Below are 22,254 nucleotides of genomic sequence, written 5' to 3'. Positions count from 1 at the left end.
GTGTAATATGTCAATGATGGACGATGTTGGCGGCCTCCAAAGAATGAATGCAACTTGTTCGGCAACTTTGGACCACTTTGAAAAGGGCAGGCCAGTGGAGATTGGAAAAGAGGGAAACGGGCAAAGCAACGAGGACCGCCAAAGTCAGAAACGGCAAAGTCAAGAGCTGTGTATGAATTGCGTGAGCTTCAGCTACGAGCTATCTTTTTGTCATTCCATGGCTTCTTGTTGTGTTCCGAAGATTTTGTTTTGAACATGTGCTGCATTTGAAGAAGACAACAGAAACATTCCACAAAAGACCATACACCAAATGACTCTCCTCTTCTTCCGGACTTTGCTTGCTCTTGGTTGATGCTCTTGGTGGATAAGCTCATATCACCCCTCACGTCGCCACTGGCCGTAAATTGTCTCAGGTGTTCTCACATTTTCTGTGGCGTGAGAGTCACCGGTGTGTCCTTACTGCCCTCTGCGCAGTCTTTGCTGGCCGAGATCCTTTTCCGGTGCCCTTGTCTAAGCCGTAGTGGCTTTTATGACTGCCGCCGTGTTTCTTTGTCGACCGGGCTCTTGTTTCCCGCAGCAGCGTCCTTGACATGCCCTGCCATTTCTTCAGGGCAAGCCTTGACCTAGGTAAAGCAGCAGACAGATGTGTGACCGGTCATATCGACCATGCGTACCCAATGCCCTGTTCCACGGATCTAGCAGATGGTCGTTCTTCTCTTGTTTAGAAAGGCAGGGTGTCATGATGGGGGTTTCTTCGGCGTCCACGCCTAAAGTCAGGGCCGTAGACCGGTTTGAGTGAAGTCAACCCTCCATCAATGATCTCCGGGTCACTTGTTCATTTCGAACTCCTTCTTTTCCGCCTCTTCTTCGGCCCTCCTACGCTGGCTTTCACGGAGTTCCCGGATCTTGCCCTCCAGCTGGATCTTTTGGCCGATGAGATGTCCGCGCTTGGTCTCGAGCGCTTGGATGGACTTGGCATACTCCGCCATTGTGCTCTGCTGGAGACTCTTTTCTCCAGGGTGATCCTGTTGCTGGGCCTGAGCCTGGTGGAGAGCCTGGGTCAGAATCACTGATGACACGCATACCGAAGGGAGTTGTCTATACCTTTTGCGCTTCTTCCTGATGGCTGATCTTCAGCACGGCACCGATCAACGCCCCGGAGCCAACTATCCCGGCGACGCCAATCGCATAGACCAGCGGCTTGATCCTCCGGAAACTTGGAGGAAGACGGTTGGTAAGGTTCTGATCGGGTCTCGATGGGTGGCCCGGCGGTGGTTGTGCATGTCTAGTGGACGATGCGGGCAGCGAGAAACGAGGGTCGGACATGTTCTTCGCCGCTCTCGTCTATGGTATTGGAGCCATGGGTTTGTATGTGCTAGCAGTGCGAGTTTGCTATGCCAGTTGCCGGACGGGGGTCTTGCGAGGTCAACTCATGGAGAGATTGTTCGATCAACTGCATGCTGCAACGAGCGAGGCAGGTGCGGCGACCTTCGTGAAGGGTCTGGACGATAGAGCGGCGAGTGACGGGCACCCGTTACTACTCTGTAGCGACGCTGCTTTAACTCGTCTTTGCCGGTACTAGCCCTGGGCTGATGGCTGATGCTTCACTCGGTCGGTCTTCCGTGCAGCGTACTGTAAGATAGCCTGTGTTTAGTGGGCGGCTGTGTACAGAGGTTGATATCACGATCATAGCAGATGACTCATATTCGAACTCGACACGACTCTGGAGAGTCACGCATAGACTACTAGTAGTACAACGGAACGAGAGTGCAATTATTAGGGGTTGTATGAGAGCGCTGAGTTGTTCCCCAACGAGGTATGGACCCAGGGGAACTCTGTGCATTTCTGTACTCTTAGTACTATGTCACACTAGATACCTAGTAGTGGCTGTGTGCAAAGTCGAAAGAGACAGTAGCATTACAACGGCTCTCATCATTGATTGAGCCCGCCATGTAGGATTCTGCCGCGATTCTGCCTGGTGGGAGGTAGACTCATTGAAACAAAGGCGTTTGGCAGCCGGTGACCAAGTGTCAAGAAAACGGTTGGTTGAGAGGCCTAGTTATTGGAGGCTAATCAGGCTGTGCAGTATTAGCTGTCATCCAGGGGCGTGCTACTCCCTAATGGCCTTGAAACACCTGACCATACCTTAACTATCGGCTTGCCGCTTCGACATGGTTCGCCTCGGGTTGCTGTAAACCGTAAGGTAACTGGGACCATGCGCAAGGCTGTTTGGGTGCGTCACAGCCGAAACCTCCAGTGACAGTGACACCGGCAGCATAAAAGTGGCAGTGTTAGTGGCCGGCCGGGAGATCAGAGCTCGGGTGCCAGGTGGTAGACAACCCTGCAATCCGTCTCCAGACACGTTTGTCAATGAAACGAGGGAAAGCTAGCCAAACAACCAGCAACTCTCACTGGCGGTTTAACGACGGTGTGCGGTAGGCACGGAGTACCAGGTACGCAGCAACAGCGGTAGAGTCCCCGTAGGATAGGTACCTTCCTTTTACCTACAGGTACCCACTACTACCTAAATACCTATTGTGGTAGGTACTTCTGTGGAGGTCGAGCGACCATTTCTCCGGCCAGGGCTCCACGTTCCTGACGTGACTGCAGTGCCTGCTCGGAAGAGCTAAGGGCCACAGCCTAGCAGTCCCTTAGCTAGGAGCATTGTAGCCCTGGGGAGCCTATAAGGCGCGTGCTAGGTGGCATCAAGTGCTCCACGCACGGCAAGGAACAGGGAACCCCACCCACGATCACTCATAAACATCCCCTCCAAACACCAGCAATCGCCGGCGACCTTCTGTGTCTGTGCCCTGCTATGTACCCGCACCTCAACCTCCCACCATCACCCATAGCAAATATACCTAGGTACATCTACATAGGTAGCGACGATACTGGCACCATTGCTCGAACCAAATGGCGCTGATCTTCTAAGAGACCGCACTGCCTCTTCATATCCACGGTCGCACGGCACGGTATCCTTCAAGCTGGCCATTAGCCGCCGAACCGCCGACCTCGATCTGGCGATAGTAGCTGACCGTCTCCCGCTCGCAGACATCCATCTCCTTTCCATCTTACCGTACTGTTCGCCGGAAACATTCATGTCACCGACCTTCTCTGCTCCTATATCCCTTGATTCTGCCTACCGGTCTGCCCGATGACGCCAGTCCGACCCTTCGATCGCGCTGAAGTCTGATACCTCCGATCTTCCTTCAGCCTCCCCTCTGCCCCGCGACCAGTCACATTGTCCCCAGTCTCTGTCCGACACACACCAAGGGACCCGGCTGCCCCAGTGCTACAGATTGACTGTCCCTTTCTTGACCTTCTCCGCCTTGTCTCTCATCTTCTGAAGAAACGCTTACTTTGTACGGCTCCGATTGTATCGAAATCTTTCAACGCATGGTGGGCCGTTCCCTGTGCGCAACACCTTTGATTGAACCTCAAGCGCAACGAGCTGGGGCTTATTGCTTTGTCTGATCAAGCGGAAGGTCTAGCCCAGAGTCAGGTCCCATCCTTGCTTAATTCCAGGTCCCGGTCGGCGATAGTCTCGCTCGCCAGCCTGCTCAAGTCCACAGCCTCTCGTCAGGCAACCGATTCCTAGGCCATGAATCAACGCCTCACTCCCGTGGCCCCGAAGAGACCTTTCCCAGTTTGGATCAGAGCGCAGTAGAAGGAATCACCTCTTCCTGCGACCTCCTGCGGTCGAACATCACGAGAAAGCATGTCGCTCTCGAACACACAATCTCCTAGTCCTCGGAGGCCTGTTCAGCACGTTCCTTTGTTGACTACACCCAAGTCATTCCCACCGACCTCATCACTGAATGGGAGCCACCGCCGCGGCGCAAGCATAACATCAAATCCTATCCACATCTTAGAAAAAACGCAGCAGGTCAGCGACGAGCTGGACTGCTGGCCTTCAGATCCGACCTTCAATCTCCCAGTTGCCAGCCCCGGAGCGATACAGCAACCCACAAACCTGTTCAGCTTCGAAGAGGACACATCTCATCACGACTCTTCCTTTGACGACTTCCTGACTACAGAATGCTCGTCGGACAACCACGTCAGCGAACATACTACCCCTCAAGAGCTTATTTGGGAACGGCAGTTTGTGTTCCAAGAGACGTCTCAACCTCAAATGAGTGATTATGGCCACCGCGGATACGTGACGGGCCAAGGGCTCCAAAGAGATGACTACCCCGAATTGCGAGGAATCTCCAACAAGGTTGTATCTGGACAAGAGTTGCCGAATCCAAAGTTGGGTATATCGACGGTACACTCTCCGCGTGTGTCAGGGGATGCATCATTGATCGAGAATCCATCCGTGCCCGGCTCCTTCATGCTCTTTGGTCAGAAAGGAGCGTCTCAAAACCTGACGGTCGCGACGACTGTGGGTCGCGTCCAATCTCCCAATCACGAAGGAGCTCGTTGGCAAGCTCCCTCGCCCAATCTCCGTGCTCCTAGTCCGGTCGTGATGGTGTCCAGCTATGAGGCGACCGACGCAGATCATGATGTGCTGTCATATGAGGTTCAAAGTTCCAGTAAGCGCAGCCGTGACGCCGAGGGCTTCGAGAATGAAGATAACGGAGCCGGTGCCGAAATGGGTTGTGGAGACATTGCCGACTCATCTCACTTGGTGCTCCCCTGCCCGGTTGATAGTAGCAGTGCACGTACTGATCTCACGCAAAGGACCGGTCTGGAGCCATCCCAACGAAGCGACGACGTGGTTCTGTCAATTAAAGATATCGACGAGCAACGCCAACGAGATGAACGCAACGCCGAGGTGCAAACTTGGCTTGAAACAAGCGATGCTGGCAGCGAACCGGACAAGGATTCTTCTGCAGGATATATACGCCGCCTACCTTCTGGTACGCGGCGCCGTGCTCATACCACCGGCCGCGTGGATGTTCTTGGCCGGGTCTACTGTGACCAGGACATCCCTGGGCCGGGTGTACTGGTGGAGGTGGAATCGGACGATGAGTACTCGGACGAAGTGTCCGTAACCTCGTCGCAGGTCATGGGCCATACTGCGCATATTCTTGATGCTTATTACAAGTCGGACTCGCCACAGATGTCGCCGCAGGCGCTTTATAGCCGTGACTCGCCGGAGAAGACTTCCTTGCCTACGCTTGAGGACGAAATACCCCCGGAGATGCAAGAGCCTCTTCCCCGACAATTCTACAGACGCGGCCCATGGCAGGATCCTGTGCGAGGTCCAGTGAGTGATGTGAGAGATCAACCATACACATCGAATGCGGCTGCCTATAGGTTCAATCAAGAAGTAGTCAAGTGGGAGACCGCCTCGAGAGCGGCCACGTGGGGAACGCGACGGCGTCTAAGCGAAAGCGAGATACGCTCCATCGTGGAGGGGAGTCAAGTGCGACATCTGTCTCTCTCGAAGCGCGGGCGGGAACGAGGCAATAGTATCCTGAACAAGGCTCGAGGGCTGTTGCCCCGCCGCAGCAGCAGCAATGTGAAGCCAGAGCCGTCGGGAGAAGCTTCGGAATCCTCCCCGAAAGGACATGCTCATCGAACCTCGTTCGGGACCATTAAACATGTGCAAAGGAAGCCCAGTTTCGGTAACAAACCGAAGTCACCCCCACTGAACACGGGCAGCGCGTTGATGGCAATGACCGGGCAGCTCGCCGCAATTGGGCGAGGCACCCCAATGACGCAGGATCCCGAGTCATATCACTCCTCGGGACCGTTGCAAGCTCTGAAAAAACAACGCTCCAAGAGTGACGTGTCCAAGCACGGCAAGACTTCTACACCAGGGTTGACGGAACTGATGACAAGACACGGGGGACCACCCATCCCAACACTGGCATCTCCCATGCATGAACGCGAACCCATCGTTGCTGCGCAGGTAATTGACAACGAAGATGCGGCTGCGGACGACGACGATGACGATCAGGCGGACGAGGTCGCCATCCGAATGGACCTCGAGATCCGCGCCGAGGACATCACACCAACTCTGGAGGGCTTCAAAGACCATGTGCGGAGGCTCAATCCTCGTCTGGAGCCATATCTGATTGAGCGGGTTGGACAGGAGCAGACCCGACGGTACAAGAAGCTGGTGGAGAACAAGATCAAACACACCCGGGCTGTTCAAATGAGCCACAAGTGTCCATCTGGGAAGTTTTGTTTTGAACTGGGAGGGGAGGCGGTGCTTCTGGCACCTCGAGCAAGCTCGAAGGACCGGGACGCGACTCTCACCCAATTCCAAGTGTACAATCTTGGCGACCACGAGATTGATGAGTCGAACTTTACGGAAGGGATTGTCACTCCTGCCCTCTTCCCTCCCGGGATCCCGTTACCGCCGGCCAACCGACTGCCGGCGGAATTTGAATGTTCGCTGTGTTTCAAGGTGAAGAAATTCCAGAAGCCGTCGGACTGGACCAAGCATGTGCATGAAGACATCCAGCCCTTCTCCTGTACCTTTCCCCATTGCACGGAATCCAAGTCATTCAAACGCAAAGCGGACTGGGTGCGGCACGAAAACGAACGACACCGTCACTTGGAATGGTGGAAGTGCAGCATCCAGGAATGTTCGCACACGTGCTTCCGGAAGGACAATTTTGTGCAACACCTTGTACGCGAGCATAAGATGAAGGAGCCTAAGGTCCGAAGCCGGGGATCTGGCAGCAGCAAGAACAAGGCCGTGAACAATACCGCCTGGTCGATCGGGCAAGAGGACACGGAGCTGTGGAGCTTCGTTGACTCTTGCCACCGGGAGACCAGCAACAAGTCCCGGGACGAACCCTGTCGGTTCTGTGGGAATGTGTGTTCGAGTTTCAAAAAGCTGTCGGTACACATGGGCAAACATATGGAACAGATTGCCATGCCTGTGCTGAAACTAGTCAATATGCGTGAAGTGGCGCCCGACACCATCATCAGTCCTATTGACCAGACGCCGACGACAGCCTTCACGTTTGCAACAGGCCCCGGGGCGATGCACACGATGGACGGCAACAGTCTTTCTCCGTATCCTGCGAGTGCGGCCTCGGCGTACCAGACATCGTCAGCAGGACAGTCGCCCGCATCGGTGCCTCGGCGGACTCGAAACGGGGGATATCATTTCGAGCGTGGCTTTTACAGTCCGCACGCGTTGCCCTCGGTGGTGCAAGGGCACATGACAGGTCAATCCTATGAAGGTCCGGTCGGTCCGGCATCACAGTCGCACGTGTACATTGGGCCTTCAAACTACATGCAGCCCGGGGACGTGGGACACCAGCACGACTACAATGTCTCCCCGCAGAGTGCGACGGTGACTCCACGTTCGCAGCTGGTCACGAGCGGATATAACCAACACTTCTTCGATCTAACGGGCTCAGATTACGCGCAAGGGCCAATGGCCGGTGTGTACCCGAGTGTGCATGTGACGCCCGGGTTTGGCGCGCAATACGGCTCGCCGATGCTGCACGACCCTTCAGGCCATTCGCCCATGGCAGTGGACAGCAGGTCCGGGCTCGGGTTACAGACGATGAATCAGAACTATACATTCGGAACGGCTGGCCATGAGGACGCAGGTCCGCACATTCAGTACACACAGTGACGGGCCTTCTATCGAGGAGGGGGGGCGCAACATCCGAGGGGATGTAAGAGAAGGAAGGCTCAGGGCAACGGGGCGGGATGAGGAGCCTCACTCGTAGCAGGTTGAAGCCTGGGGTGTTTTTCCTTTCCGGACTTTCTGCTCTACCTGCCCATATGTATTTGGATACCCAGGATCTATGTTTATTTGTTTGTTATTCTCGCGTGATGAACTGTTGAGAGGTTCAATATTACGAGCCGCACTACAATGATACCATGATGATGATTGTTCGACTCCAAGAAGTTTGCATAGCTTGTATGAATACTACTAGTAGTATGCTGTTACACCGGGGCCTTTCTAAATGATTGAACACCAAACGCCGTCTTGTAAAGGTTGCGTACCTACGTTGCAAGTAGATCAGACCGAATCCGACGACAGCCAAGATACCTTGTGCAGAAGGCATAGTTTACAGAGTTACGGAAGTTTTGTGTGGCATGGGAGACGGCAACACGACTGACTACCTTGGGTAACCTACCACGGGGGCGTAGACAGGGGATAGGGATGGCATGTTTGTTCCATGACATTATTGGCTGGTGGTGGTGATCCCAGCGTGGAATCGATGAGAGGATGGACGAGGGGGGATGAGATACTAGTAGTAGGGGATGGCTCTCAGCTGCAGGGGTGAGATAGAAGAGTTGGAAGAGTTGTAGAGTGGAAGGGATGCGAGGTGAATGGTGAAGGATGAATGGATGATGGATGATGGAATGCCAGCCTCATCTTCGTCTTCGTCTTCGGGAGGAAGCGCCCGTGGTATCAGAGTTACCAAAGTTACCAAAGTTACCAAAGTTACCGGGTGCCGTACCAGGCAAACAGTGAGATCTTGGCCGAATTGGGGGCCAGTGCTTACCGTGTTTGGACTAGGGCAAGGCAGACATTCAGGATAATGCCAGAATTCCCCAATCATGTGTACTACCCTCGACGTTAGTATGTATTACGGTATTTCTGTTCTTTACCTAGGTACTGTAAGTTGTCCAAGGTAGGTACCTAATACCTGACTACGTGGGCGGTACTATCGGTCTTTGCCCACTTGTGCACTACTACTACCTTACCTACAAATAGAAGCGAGCGCCCTATGTCATTTACTTGGCATTGCACTCGTGCGGTATCCGTGGGGTACCTGAGGGATGACAGTGGCCGTGGAAGTGATAGTCCGGGACAGCACTGCCAGCATTTACTCAGGTGCCAGTGGTGGATGCCCTGTGCCGAGTTTGACAAATCCGTTGATAACCGTGGTGGAGGGTGAAGGAGTCGTGGTTCAAGTCTAGGTGCCGAGAGCACCTATTAGTTAGGTACCTAAGGTACCTATTACTACTATAGATGGCGCATCTAATAAACACCGAATACACCGAATACCATCTGTGACGTAGCTATCTTGAGATACAAGTACTAGGTAGGTATTGTGTATTCCAATGGAAGGAAGGTACGGTATACCAGGTTTCATCCTCACGTCTGCCTGCTTGTTCAACTTGTTCACCTGCTCACCGGTTACAACAATCCACAACGGAAAGCATTGCAAGCGACTCGATTCCCCTTCTCATCCCTTTCCTCTCTTCTCTCTTCTCTCTAGATCCAACCCACGGCACAGTCTATCCGTTGGAATCATACCGCATCTTGCCGCTCACCCTCCATCGACCGACCATCTCAATCCGTCACCTTCAAGTTCGCTCGCTGTTAGCACAAGTGTCCAACCATCCACTCTTCCAGTATGGTCTACTAGTACAGCCTCATCCTGTCCGAGACCCCCACGAACATGACTCCTCGATAACAAAGCAAAACTCGCAGTCTTGGAAAGGAGAGGGACTCGGGTCGGCAACCTCATAAAGCCCAAGGTGAGTCTGCTCTGCTCTTCTTCTCTCGTCCTGCACCGCCTCCTTGTCTGTCGACCCAGATCAACTGGATTCAGCTCTCCTCCTGACACCTGCCCGATTACTCTCCTCTCTTCTCTCTTGTCTCCCTTGTCGACTTACCGCCAAATCCCTCTCGACACCGCTAATCCCAGTTAGCTGTGCCCCCTCCGCCTCATTTTATCGTCGGGCAACAGCCATGCTGGACCAGTACAACCTTGCTTTCTGATTGGCTGGCCTTGCCTATTGAACGTCGAGGCGTTTTCCAGTCAGAAACATCGTGGGCTGTGCTTTTGCCAGTACCATCGAAACACCTTCAGGACCTAGGGAGCTCTTGCTCTCTACTCGTTGCACTCGAACAATCGTCACTCGCCTAAGCTTCGTGGTTGGAGCGGGGAAGCCGGCCGAAGTAAGTGTTTCCATTCCCTCCTCCCGCCTCATTACGACTCCTTCACCGACTGTGGCTTTCCTGTCATCAAACATTTCTGTTGACTTCAGCGTAGAAACGGCTCTATTTCAACGTCCAACGGCCCTCAAAATGGCTGAGACCCTCTCCCAGCCGCATCAGTCTGCCACCCGCCGGGTGCGAGCTGTAAGATCAAATGTAGCTCCCGCACTGCCATCCTGCCTTGTGTACGCCCGTTCATTCTAAGCTCTTCTTGCAGGCATCAATCGCTCTATCGCATGCTGGCGGCGCGACTGCCCTGCACACAGCCCACCATTCTCCTTCAGACTTGACCGACCTCCAGGCCGATTTATCCGCCCTCACTTCTGCCAGTGATCGTACTCCGAGGTTTCTGTTTCCATCTTTGGACGACAATCATGTTGGCGTTGCCGGATCATTCGTGTCTTTGCCATTCGGAGATTCATTCCCAGCAGACTCTCAATATTGCCTTTTCAGCCGGACATCAAACTCTCTTGCCTACGCAGATATTGAAAATGCCGTTGTCGATGTGGACAGCGTAAACAGTCATACAACGAGCCAGTTGGACCCTGAACTCCAGACCACCGCCCCTTGGACCCATCTCTCTTTCGGTGAAGGAAGAACTTCCCCGTTGTCCACTAGTTTCGGACTCAACGACTTTGGAAAGCCCCAGCAACTGGGAGTCTCCGTTCGTCACCGTGCAAATTCTTCGGCCAGTGGACAGGAATCCTTTCGAGATTCAGCTTATGGCACCGGGTCTGGAAAATCGCAACATGAAGTCGAATCTGTGAACGAGCTACCCACGGAAGCCATGGATCGGTGCTCTCCACTCTACCCAGCCACCTTTTTCCACCATGATCATGTCCCAGAGTACAGTCCCTTACACCCGTCGAGAAGTGCTCCGGAGGCTGCCACCAGCAATACTGCACTATCCGACTCTGGCGAGACTACCAATACTGTACAGAGAACTCAAAGGTCTCAGCCTTTACTGTGCCGCGAGTGTAACTATCAGGCGAAGACCAGGTCGGACCTCAAGTGAGCAAAGATCTGTGATACCTATCATTGCTGGTTGCTGACAGTGACAGGAAACATAACGCCCGTCACGAACGAGAACACAGGTGCCATTTTCCTACGTGTATGCGCAAATCGAAGGGGTTTGCCACCAAGAACGACCTCGACAGACATTTGAAATCGGTGCATCATATTAACAGCCGCGGCACCAAATACTACAAGTGTCTGGCCGAAGGCTGCCCAAGGGCAGACCGGAAATGGCCCCGTCTGGACAATTTCAAGCAGCACCTTCAAAAAATGCATAAAGATCAAGATCCCGATCATCTGCTTGAGCTGTCGGAATCCTGGTATAATCAACAGCAACGACTGCCCCAAGGTCAACGAGAGGATGGCGCAGAGTCGATCGACTTCGATATCGTACTTCCCTCTGACTCCGTGACACCTACGATGGCTCCGCAAAAGCAATATGAGAACATGTGTCCGTCTTCCGATCCCTCCTGCGACACCTCCATGACCACAGATAACCCGATGGCACGATCCTTGAGCTTTGGTAACCACCTTTTGGATCCCGACCTTGTTTCGGGTACGACGGCAGGCTTTCCTGTGCCGCAACATGTTCATCGTCGGAACATCTCGATCCCTGGTGATGTCTCGACATCACAGAAGCAATTCTACATGGGCGATCTCACATCACCACAAATCCCCATGCAACGAACACACTCTCAAGTGGACTATCCAATCTATTCCAACCATATGCATCAGGAAAACTTGTTTGATACCATGACGAACTTCCAGCTCTCTCAATCTGATCCCTGGGCGGTCCATGATCGGTCCATCCCGTTGTCGAACCTGAATCATTTCTTGTACGATGCCGGCAGGGATCAGATCCGTCGGGTCAAAGCGCCCCATACCGTTGCCGTCCTTGATAGCGACAGGATGGTAGACTTGACCTCTCCGCAAGAGGTCCTACCAGTCATGTCGAACGATCTCGGTGGCAGGCAAGACGAACTGCTGCTTAATATTGGCGCCAGCACGAGCAATACGACGGCAGACACTGGTGGCGGCCTTGATACTTCACCTCTTCAGACGTTTATGGTCAATGTCTTTCCCCCGGAGAACCAACCCAAAATCCCCGAGACATCAATGGGCAAGCTTCTCGAGGATGAAATCAACAGTTTTCTGCTCGAACATAACTCCAAGGCTGACAAGGATCGAGTTTCTATGTCACAAGAAGAAATCATCAACCTTGTTCGGATGAGCCTAAGGTCCTTTTCGTCCGCCACAGCCAGTGGAAGGGTACGTTCTGTTGGGCCTTCGGCGGCTGCACCCATTTTCGACACCCTGACCGGCAACCAGTGTCCGGACGGTGAGAAAACACAGTTTCGCTGCACGGTGGAGGGTTGCAACAAGGTGAAATCGCGGCAAAGCGACCTCAGAAAGCACATGGCCCGCCATGATAAGCCGTTCGGATGCACTTCGGACGGGTGCAACAAGACGTTCGGCAGCAAGAACGACTGGAAACGACACGAGCAGAACCAGCATAAACAGGCGGAATGCTGGTTATGTGTGGACTGTCACGAAGTCTTTTATTACTCGCAAGACAACTATCTCCGACATTTGCATGAAGTGCATCCGACGTATCGGTTCCAAGATGGCCATCACAATGCGAAACACTTCCATATCGCCGCCAATTACGAAGGACATTACTGGTGTGGTTTCTGCAACAAGATCATGCGACAGAACAAGCATGGCGTCGAGGCTGTCAATGCCCGATTCAACCATATCGGCGACCACTTCAGCAAGCACAAAATGGCTGCCAAAACATGGATCGAACTGACCGGCCACGGGAGACGGAAAGAGGAAGCTGTGCAGACCCCTGCGAATCACATTCAAACTGACGAAACGCCCGGAGAGGAGGCTGAGAGTAGCCTTTCTTCCTCCTCTTCCTCCTCATCTGCTTCGGCGTCGTCCCCTTCCTTTTCTCTTCAGGGCACGTCGCCAGCCCAACACCAACACCAACACCAACACCAACCTACTTACTCGATCCCGACCAGTCCAAACATCGAACGTCACCAAGCTCAGCGACAAGATCAGGCTCAATCTCAAGCAAACATGAATTGCCATCCAACCCACATACAGACGCAGACCGCAGGACTGCGCATGAGGCAGCAACGCCGTTCGCCGCGTGGGTTCCGTCCTGCCAATGCAATCATCTGCTGCCAATGCAACACTCCGTCCGCCCTTGGCCTGAGCTATGATCGCTGCATGGATCCGAGTTGTTTCCATGAGTTTTGCAAGGTGGGGTGTACCAGGACCTACAATGCTGATACTTCGAAAGCATGAAGTATCAGAGCACGAAGGATGAACAGACCAAAGGGCCAGAAGAGAAGCCAAGAGACGGATGTTGTGACGATGCAAGAGATGAGATGAGATGAGAAGATACAACTGTGATGATATTTTGATATTACGTCCAAGAGGCGAACGACATGATTTTGGTTCACGAGTCGACGTTATTCTGATGGTTTGATTGATTGAATGGTTGGGCGCTTTTTGGTATTACTGACCGGGTTTTTGTGACCTCTGTATGTTTCTGTCGCTATCATCGGTTCTTGTTGTCGCCGTTGGGTACTTGGGTCTGTACTCCATGGTGCATATTGCATGTCTTTGATTTGTATTTCTCAATCAGCGCGGACATGAGTCATATACCGGCAACATACTAGGTACCTATCTAGGTACCGAAGGCAATACAACACTGAATAACAAATGACTCGAGGTCAAAGACACGCTGCCATCACCATCGCGCCAGTAGGCCACCTATGTACGTACCTACATGCGCGACAGCTACGTACCACGATCACTTCCTTCATCCCAGACTTGCGGTGGAATATGAATGAGAAGAACCTTAAGCAGATGCAGTGGCCCGTTTCATGACCGTGCATGTATGTTACCAGTACGTAGCGAGTCTGATGGTTGAATGAACGATGAACAAATGGCAGACAGTATACTACTCATCCATCAGTGTGGTGTAGTAGACATAGTTCAGACCACGCACCAGGATCTTATAAGCCCATCCACACCGTCTTCGCGATACAGTCGACCCCGGGTTTACGTTTGCTCGGTTTGACGAAGCCCAAGTACCTCAGGTCCGCGAGCGCCCGGTAGAACAGAGCCAGAGCCTGGCGTTCCACAGCTTCAGACGTTGCATTGTCATCTTCTTCCTCTTCTTCCCCTGCTTGATCTTCCTCATCCTGACTCGCCGAGGACCTAGCATCATCTTCTTCCTCTCTATCTCGGGTACCGTGTGTCAAGATTCCCTTCTTCGACTTCCCAGCAAGCGCCGGCGTGACCATGTCACGGAACGTCTCCCACAAGTCCCGCACGTTGATCACGTGTCCGGCTTCATTGAGCATGCTGAGCAGCAGACTCGTCGGCGGCAGTGTCGCGCGTTCGGACACCTCGCCCCCAGGTTTACTCGACGTGGCAGAAGGAGTGCAGCATTCACAGCCCAGATAGTCGGCAGGCCGCGTCAGCGCTCGTTCCAGACTATATCGAGCTCGTGGGTGCAGGATGGAACTCAGTGGTGACTTTAAAGTATGTGAGAAGGCCTCGCTCATGAAATCATGGAACGGGCTTGTTCCGGGGATCTGTGGAGTTTGTGGTGTCTCGCTTTTGGGCGGCAATGTTCGTGACTGGATGTATCGTCTGAGGATGGTCAAGAAGGCTTCGGTGAGGTTGTGGGACCCGTCGTTTCCCATGGTACGATCGGCGTTGCCTCTCGCTGTGGCTGTGACTGCGACTGCTTTTTCGATGTCGGACAACGTTTCTAGCTTCTCTGTAGTCGTGGGAGAAGACTGAGTGCTTTCGAAAAGTTTCACGTCTTCCAAGGCTGATGCTGCGTCCTCGAGGAACGCTTGGAATTGCGGGAGGTCCATTTCCTTGATCGCTTGCTCGATGCTCTCGAACAAGTCTGTCTGCTCGAGATCGGGGAGCGCCGCAAGGAGCTGTGCCTCGGTCTCCAAAGAAGTGTATTCTTGGGAGTTGAGGAGGCGGCACGAGAGACCCTTGAGCGTTTGGAAGGCAGCAAGGCTAGCTCGCAGCCGATGCTGCCCTGTGCGGACCGCTTCCATGGACTCCGCCTCCAAAGCCTCGTCCGAGAGAAGTAGTTCCCGAGCTCTCTGTCGCCAAGCCTTGTCCCCTTTGGCCAGTGTTTCGCAATGGATTTTGAATCCCCTTGTATTACGGATAGCCTGGCACAGGGCCGAGTGTTCGGAGATCTTGAAGTCGGATGGTGAGGACAACACAGACAGAGGATTCGCAAAGAAGTGCGACATGTAGACATACTTCAAGGCGCGCGTGAACGTCTCGGCCGTCGTGCTCTGGTCATCTGCCAATTCAGCCAGGATACCCACCACAGAAGGACCAAAGAACACCTGTGCTTCCTCCCTGTATTGGACTGCCTCGTAGAGAGCGGACAGCGGATCAAGCCGTGTCTGCGACTGGCGCGATTCGAACACATCAGCGTCCAAGAGCGACACTGTCGACCTGGACAAGCGAGACTCGAAAAGCTCCACCGTCGTCGATATCGTGATCAACAAGACAAACGGGATTCGGTCGGCCCAAGAACTGAACATCGAGATCAGTTCGGAGAGGATGCCTGTGTCGAACGTCTCGACTTCCGACACGGACACCAGGACTCTCTGGATCCCATGCTTCTGCACGTATTTCTGGAGCAGATCCAGGTCGAAGTTCATCGGGATCATGGTCTTGTGTTGGACCAGAAAATCCGTGTATGCCTTCATCCCACCCTCCTGGGAGATGGCCATGCGGATCACATTCTTCAGCGCGGTTTGTAAGTTGGGCGCGTGCGTGGGCGAGAGTACGACCAACAGCTCCTTTGCGTCCTGCTCGCTTGTGGTCGATCGTCCGCTCTTCCAGCCCTGAAGGAGGTCGCGCTGTGCATTGTGCCCGGGCGTCGAGAGGAGTAGCCCGGTCCTGATCCTGCCTTGACCTTGACCTTGAGCGCTGCCCTCCTCTTGTCGAGCGTAGGTCAAGACGTCGCTCACAAATGTTTCGTCCACTTGGTTCAGGATCTCGTCGATCGCGGCCTGGTATTTCTTCCATTCTGTTTCAAATTGCTGGCGCCGTAGTCGTATCGCGACTTTAGACTCCTCGCCTGCAAGAAGAGCAGGCCAGGTGTATTCATCGTGACCGTGACCAATGATGGTTTCGGACTGCGACTGCGACTTGGTCGTCTTTCTTCGCTTCTTCGGTCGGTCGTCTATCTCGGCCTCGTCGTGCTCCGCCGCAAGTTTGAAGATGTAGCATCCCTGTTTGAGTAACGATTAATGAGAGAACACCGACAATTGGGAGGACCAGCTTACAGTATGAGCATTGTCATCTATTTGGGCGTCTTCGAGATCCATTTAATCACAGGATTTGAACTGGTAAAGCAATGAATGAATCATGCAATTGCCTGTGCGAAAGCCCGTTAAAGTGGTAGAACACGACGCGGTTGGAGGCTTGAAGTCCACCGCGTTTCTCTCTGTCTTTCTGTCTTTCTCCGCATTTTCTTTTTTGGCCTCTACAACTTTTTGGAGGCTTCACCATATTGAATAACTACATGTATATTTTGCAACCACTATTCAACCTCGTTCTGCACATTGGAACAATCCCTTCATCAACCTCCTGTATAGTCTGTGTTCTTCTTTTCTGCCTTACCCATCTATGCGGAGCATTTGCCATCTCTCTCGAAGATGGCACCAGCAATTCTGTCTGTCTCCCAGCTTCGGTGGCCATCAGATCTGCCTGCAACTTCTTCAACCTATTAGTATCCGGCACTATCGACAACCGCCTCGCCCTCGGCCTCGAACCCAGCGTAGCGCTCCGAGCGCACCTACTGAACACCTTGATATACGGGAGTTTGAGCAACAGGGTCAAGATGCTACAACAAGAGTCCCGATACACGACTACCTCGAGACAGAAGGGCACCAAGTCCGGGCGGAGCTGGAACAATTGGACCGAGAGCTGGCCATCATGCGCGAAGGGCCGTTTGGGCCACATAGCGAGTTCATACGCTCATTCCCAGCCAGCGAAAGAGAGGCTCTTCTGAAGGCGCTGGAAGAGGAGGGAGTCGTGCCGGGGGAAGACATGGATCTGATCACCGACGAGGAACTGGAGGAATTGGCCAAAGACGACAAAGTACTCAAGCGCGAAGCCCAGGAGAAATCGTCGCTGAAGGTCACGCTGAGTATACCTGCAAGGGACAAGATCTATGTCAAGAGGTTCAACTTGGCGTTGCAGGAGGCGGAGAAAGGACCGCCCAACGAGCGTCTCTACTTCGCCCTTTGGAAGTGGTACCTTCGGTGCCAACAGCATGTGGCCAACTTCTCCGTCATCATCCCTGAGGATGTTTGGCATTTCCTCTGGAAGACTCAGAGCACCAAGTACTACAGGCCCCAACATCTGGAAATGCTGGCCAAAGACATGATCAAGGCCGACGTGCCGTTGGAGGACAGAGAGTGGATTCAGTACATTGACGCCCTTCAAGCCAACGGCGACCTTGCAGCCGCTGCTGAGACCTGGGAGTTACAGAGACCTCGGTTAGGGCCCAAGGATGAGCTTGCCGAAGAGTTCTGGGTCACTGGCATCCAGATCTACGTTGCGCTAGGACGGCCGCAGAAGGCACAAACGCTGGCCTTTGCATGTTACGACCACAGCACCGTCATCGACCCGAGTGTTTTGGTCATGGTGATTTCTGCTTGGGCCAAGAGCAAGAACCCGGCTGCCGCAGAAAGGGCATGGTTCTGCTATTTGGAGCTACGCCGACGGCTGGATAGCGCCGAAAACGATGATACAATCTTGAGCGTCCTAGGTCGCCTCAGCAGCGCTTTACTTGAGGCGGGCCGCACAGAGCTTGCTCTCGCCGTCTTCAAGGATATGTTCATGCTGAAGGCCAAATCATCGAGCGATTCCTGGCGCGTCTTCCAAGAAGTCACCCAAGACGCCTTGGGCACGCTGTCCCCGAGCGAAGATGTAGTCAGTGAAATTGGACTGGCGACACTGGCTGTCACCCCCCGATCGTTTCACAACAAGTACTTCTTTGCATCGTGGATCAAATGGCTACTAGGAGAGGACAAGGTGGATGAAGCCGCGTTGGTGGTGGAGCTGATGTATGAGCGTGGAGTCAAACCTGATGCTAGACATCTGAACGGTCTCATTGCAGCATGGCTGCGCCAGGGGTCTCCCAGTGCCCGACGAAAGGCCGAAAGTACTGCGTGGGCGATGATTCACGCTCGTATTGATCTGGTACAGAAGCGCAATACTCAGGACTCTGACCCGAATTCAGCCAACAAACCGACCATTCCTCCCGAGTCGAAGCAGACGCCGTTTTTCCTTCGGCGCGGTGCACCGGCTGCAACCATCGAGACCTTCTCTATACTCCTCTCGCACTACACGCGGCGGTCAGACTTGGACAACGCAAATCAGTTGACGGAAATCATGACTGTCTCTGCCGAGATCAAACCCAATTCCTTCATCATGAACCATTGGCTGTATGCCTCCCTCCGATCAGGCCAGATCCCAGACATATGGAGGAAATACTGCACGCTCAAGCAATCCATTGCGCCCGACCTGGAGACCTTCGCGGCACTGTGGGACACGGCAAAGGCGCACTACGGATCGCCTGCCGCGCATAACCAAAAGTTCCCCGACGCTCGCACCTTGTTTGCAGAGATGCAGGCGTGGCTCGACTCGCTGGACAAGAAGAGGAGGAAGTCCGTCAAGGGCGACTTCTCGTCGGAATTCTACGAGCAGATAGTTCGATGTTTCTGCCTGTCCTACGATCTGCATGGCACACTCTGCGCGCTGTACGGGCTACGAGACTCGTTCGACATGTTGCCGCACGAGGAAATCACCCGTCTGGTCATCATGCAAGTCGCTCGCTCGTTTGCAGCGGACTTTGCTCAACCCTCTTCAAAGGGTCGCAACCGGCGCGTCTCCAAGACCGCGCAGTATCAGAGCGCGGTGAAGACGTTGACTGAGATTGTGGTGGCCATGATGGACAGAAAGATGGAAGAGACCGATGTCGACCCGGAGGCATTTGCCGATCTCGAGAGCCGCGAGGCCCAGCAGCTGCGGTTGGATGTCTTGACATCGTTCCTCGGCATGGTGATAGAGAGGAAATCGGAAGGAGGCCACGTCGACGGCGACGGCGACGGGGACGGTCTCGTGCAACAGGTTTCAAACGTGGCTGCGCAGATGAAGACTACTGTTCCCACAGATCTCCTTGTCCGGCGCGACTGGGATGACGCCGAAGTGTAAGGAAACAGAGCCATCTCTGCGGGATCTGCCTGTGAAAGGGGCGAAATAGTACGGAGACCATCTATTTGTATCATCAGGCATGAAAATGAAGCATGTCCCCTCTCCATCTAGAAGTTGTACATAAGACGCTTGCATGGCGAGGGAAGCAGAAGAATAGAACTTCCCTCGGCCGCTTTTGTGGATGCTCAAAACCCTCGTTTCTTTTGCAATCATGCCAGACATGGTGAGTACGAGTTACGCAGACAAGTCATCATCTGTTCATCTCCTGCCTTTCTTTTTCTTGTTTTTCCCACCACCTCCTCCGCCGGTTGTTGTGGTTGTAGTTGTAGCTGCTGTCCCGGACACTTCAGCACCGGGAGACTCAACAATGACAGCATCGTCATCACTATTCGCAGCCGCAGCTCTCGCCGCAGCTCTAGCAGCCGTCTCCGCCATTTGAGACTGAAACTGAGACAGAGCCTGAGGCTGAGGCTGCTGCGTTGGTCCCTTCCCAGCTGCACCAGCAACGGTAGTGGTTTGAGCATGTATTGATCTTACACCGGCGGCGGCATCATGTGTCGCTTTATCCACCGCATCCCCCTCCAATTCCCTTCTCGATTTCTCGCGCTGCGCATCCCAGGCCGCCTTCTCCGCCGGTAACGTGGCCTTGATGGCATCCAACTTGTCCCTCAGAATCTTGTTCTGCACCATCTCATTCGCACTCTGGAAGATGGTGCGGCCCCAGTCCGGCGCGAGGGCATTGGCCTCGGCCACGACGTCCTTGAGCTCGAGTTCGAGTTCCTGCTCGGCGCGCTGGAGACGCTGGAAGATTTCGTCGCCGACGACGCCGCGCTGGAGGAGCTGTGCGAGCGCGGGCTTGCGGGTCCGGACCTCCATGATGCGCTGGATGTCTTCGACCGCACGGGCGAGTAGGGCCGCTCGTAATACGCCGTCGGGGACTTTGGTCGTGCTGGCCGCCGCCCCCGAAGAGTCGCCTGGCTGGTCTTGTAGGTGGAGCAGGGATAGATAGATGTTGCGTGTCGTGTGGGGGCCGAAGTAAGGCGCGAGACGGAGTTTCGAGGTCACCTGTCGTTGGCGGTATAGGTGGGAGAACGTCGCCATCGACCCGATCAGGATGCCTAGGTAGGCGATCGGGATGAGGAGCGAGTAGTATTCCATTGTGACGCGAGGTGATGTGATCCGATGGCAGTAAGGGAGCAGGGAGACTCTGTCGTTCGCGATCGCTCTCAAATCTCAGGAGTTCATGAGTGATGAGGCAGGTGGGAAGGTAGGTAGGTAGCGACAAGCAAGGACCGGGGCGGAATTCTGGGAAAGGCAGCGCTTGAGTGCCTCAGCCTCAATTCTTCTTGCACTTGGTTTTGAACACTGTCTCTGCAGAGGACAGCACAGGTTTAGTGGGCGGGAGACAGTATCTTGTATCTTGTATCTTGTATCTTGTCGTGGACCGTAGGCGTAGACGCAGACGCAGCCTGACTACTACGTACTGAAGAGGACAACTCTCGCGAAACAACCCTCCTCCCCAAAACTTTTGACACAACGCGCCGAGTAAAAGTGCTAAAGTGCCAGAGGAGATCTTATCGATACCACTACCAACTTGCACCAACCCCAAGGCAGTATAAGCTTCATGCCGCTTTACCAAAATGCATGGTCTCTACAGCCTTGCGCAGCCTTGCACTTTGAACCTGAGGGTGTTGACGGCGCTGTCTGATACCCCCGTTTAGTTAGGCTTGGCAATACGACAAAAGAAGCTTAGCGTCGTAACTATCAGTAATACCTTACCTACCTCCTAGGCACTCTCCTGGGCACTCTCCTAGGCACTCTCCTAGGCGCTAATAGGTACTCGCGAGTACTCACGAGCACCTACGAGCACTAGTAATTATCCGCGAGTACGAGCACCTATAAGTACCCGGGAGTACGAGCGAGCACCTACGAGTACCTATAGAGAGCGCCTACCTAGAGAGTGCCTACCTAGAGAGTGTCTACCTGGAGAGTGTCTACCTGGAGAGTGCCTACCAGGAGAGTGCCTATCTGGAGAGTGCCGGAGGGTGCCTATCTGGAGGGTGCCGGAGGGTGCCTAGACATCTAGAGACTCGGAGTGCCTAGAACTAAGGTATCGTAATCTAGGTATTTTACCTGCCAACATCGCCAAGCCTAACTAAACGCGGGTATCAGACAGCGCCGTATACAACCTCCTTTGAACCTTACTACCTTGAATCAAGCAACTTGACCCTGGCGCAGTCGAATCAATTCTTTCGACAACGACGCCTGTCTATGCTTTCGACCCCCAGCAACGCACGCACGCACGCACGCACGCACCACATACGCTGTAACTCAGAGTTGGGAGCTGGTACATGGCACCTGGCACCTGGCACCTGGCACCTGTAGATTGAATGATTGACACTACTATCCGGGGGATGAGGAAATATATTGATTGACTTTGTTGTGGTGCACAGGTCTGCGCAGGTCTGTGCTGGTTTGGGTAATCGTACCCAATATGTGGTAAGTGCACGTTTTGTCATTATGGTGGGGGACAGGAGTCAATCCAGCGGAAACCATGGCGGAATCAGACATCGAACGGAAGAGGTTTTTGAACAGTAGAGCTGGGCTTTCATCGTGATAGACATCGTTGTCCAGCTCACAGACTGGAAAGCGAGATGCCTTGGTGATTCTTGGACACTGCCGAGACAGAAGAACAGTTCACTGACATCACTGCCTGGGTTGAGGAAGGGCACAAGTAGACTCGTGTACGTGGGCGAGGCTGTAGATTTCCTATATGGCCAGATCTAGGTCGGTTGGAGTGGTCTAGCCTTAATACTTGCGGGATATCGGACGAGCCTTTCTCACATATGAAAACTGATCTACGTATATACACACAGCACAGACAACACAAGTCCAACCTCGAATGTTGCGCCGATGTGCTCGAGGAGCGTCTGCGGTGCTAAAGGCAAACCGCCATATGTGAGATTGTGGTCATGAACTTGTACGAAATGAAATAAGACAAATAAAATTAATACTTATGAGACCACCATATACACGACCAGAACCACTCAACCAGCCATGCTTGGATGGCG

The 22,254-nt window shown here is 53.7% G+C and overlaps 6 protein-coding genes across 6 annotated transcripts; 3 read left to right on the top strand and 3 right to left on the bottom strand.

The window, feature by feature from the left end:
* Positions 1–827: 827 nt before the first annotated feature.
* On the bottom strand, positions 828–1,326 carry A1O1_05279 (uncharacterized protein; the record flags this gene model as incomplete). The annotated part of the gene is made up of 2 exons (XM_007726165.1): positions 828–1,043; positions 1,105–1,326. 2 exons carry the CDS (start codon positions 1,324–1,326, stop codon positions 828–830), a joined length of 438 nt encoding a protein of 145 aa, XP_007724355.1.
* A 2,392-nt stretch (positions 1,327–3,718) lies between these two features.
* Positions 3,719–7,549, top strand: A1O1_05278 (uncharacterized protein; the record flags this gene model as incomplete). Its single annotated transcript, XM_007726164.1, has 1 exon — positions 3,719–7,549. One exon carries the CDS (start codon positions 3,719–3,721, stop codon positions 7,547–7,549), a length of 3,831 nt encoding a protein of 1,276 aa, XP_007724354.1.
* Positions 7,550–9,967: 2,418 nt separating this feature from the next.
* A1O1_05277 (uncharacterized protein) lies at positions 9,968–12,980 on the top strand (the record flags this gene model as incomplete). The annotated part of the gene is made up of 4 exons (XM_007726163.1): positions 9,968–10,021; positions 10,095–10,888; positions 10,939–12,788; positions 12,919–12,980. 4 exons carry the CDS (start codon positions 9,968–9,970, stop codon positions 12,978–12,980), a joined length of 2,760 nt encoding a protein of 919 aa, XP_007724353.1.
* Positions 12,981–13,923: 943 nt separating this feature from the next.
* Positions 13,924–16,287, bottom strand: A1O1_05276 (uncharacterized protein; the record flags this gene model as incomplete). Its single annotated transcript, XM_007726162.1, has 2 exons — positions 13,924–16,191; positions 16,246–16,287. The coding sequence occupies 2 exons, from the start codon at positions 16,285–16,287 to the stop codon at positions 13,924–13,926; spliced, it is 2,310 nt and encodes a 769-aa protein (XP_007724352.1).
* A 610-nt stretch (positions 16,288–16,897) lies between these two features.
* Positions 16,898–19,183, top strand: A1O1_05275 (uncharacterized protein; the record flags this gene model as incomplete). Its single annotated transcript, XM_007726161.1, has 1 exon — positions 16,898–19,183. One exon carries the CDS (start codon positions 16,898–16,900, stop codon positions 19,181–19,183), a length of 2,286 nt encoding a protein of 761 aa, XP_007724351.1.
* Positions 19,184–19,441: 258 nt separating this feature from the next.
* Positions 19,442–20,341, bottom strand: A1O1_05274 (uncharacterized protein; the record flags this gene model as incomplete). The annotated part of the gene is made up of 1 exon (XM_007726160.1): positions 19,442–20,341. The coding sequence occupies one exon, from the start codon at positions 20,339–20,341 to the stop codon at positions 19,442–19,444; it is 900 nt and encodes a 299-aa protein (XP_007724350.1).
* Between the last annotated feature and the right edge of the window lie 1,913 nt (positions 20,342–22,254).

This window comes from Capronia coronata, assembly GCF_000585585.1.
Source record: "Capronia coronata CBS 617.96 chromosome Unknown acBCG-supercont1.4, whole genome shotgun sequence".
Taxonomy (NCBI): Eukaryota; Fungi; Ascomycota; class Eurotiomycetes; order Chaetothyriales; family Herpotrichiellaceae; genus Capronia; species Capronia coronata.
This window is presented reverse-complemented; position numbering and strand designations above follow the sequence as displayed.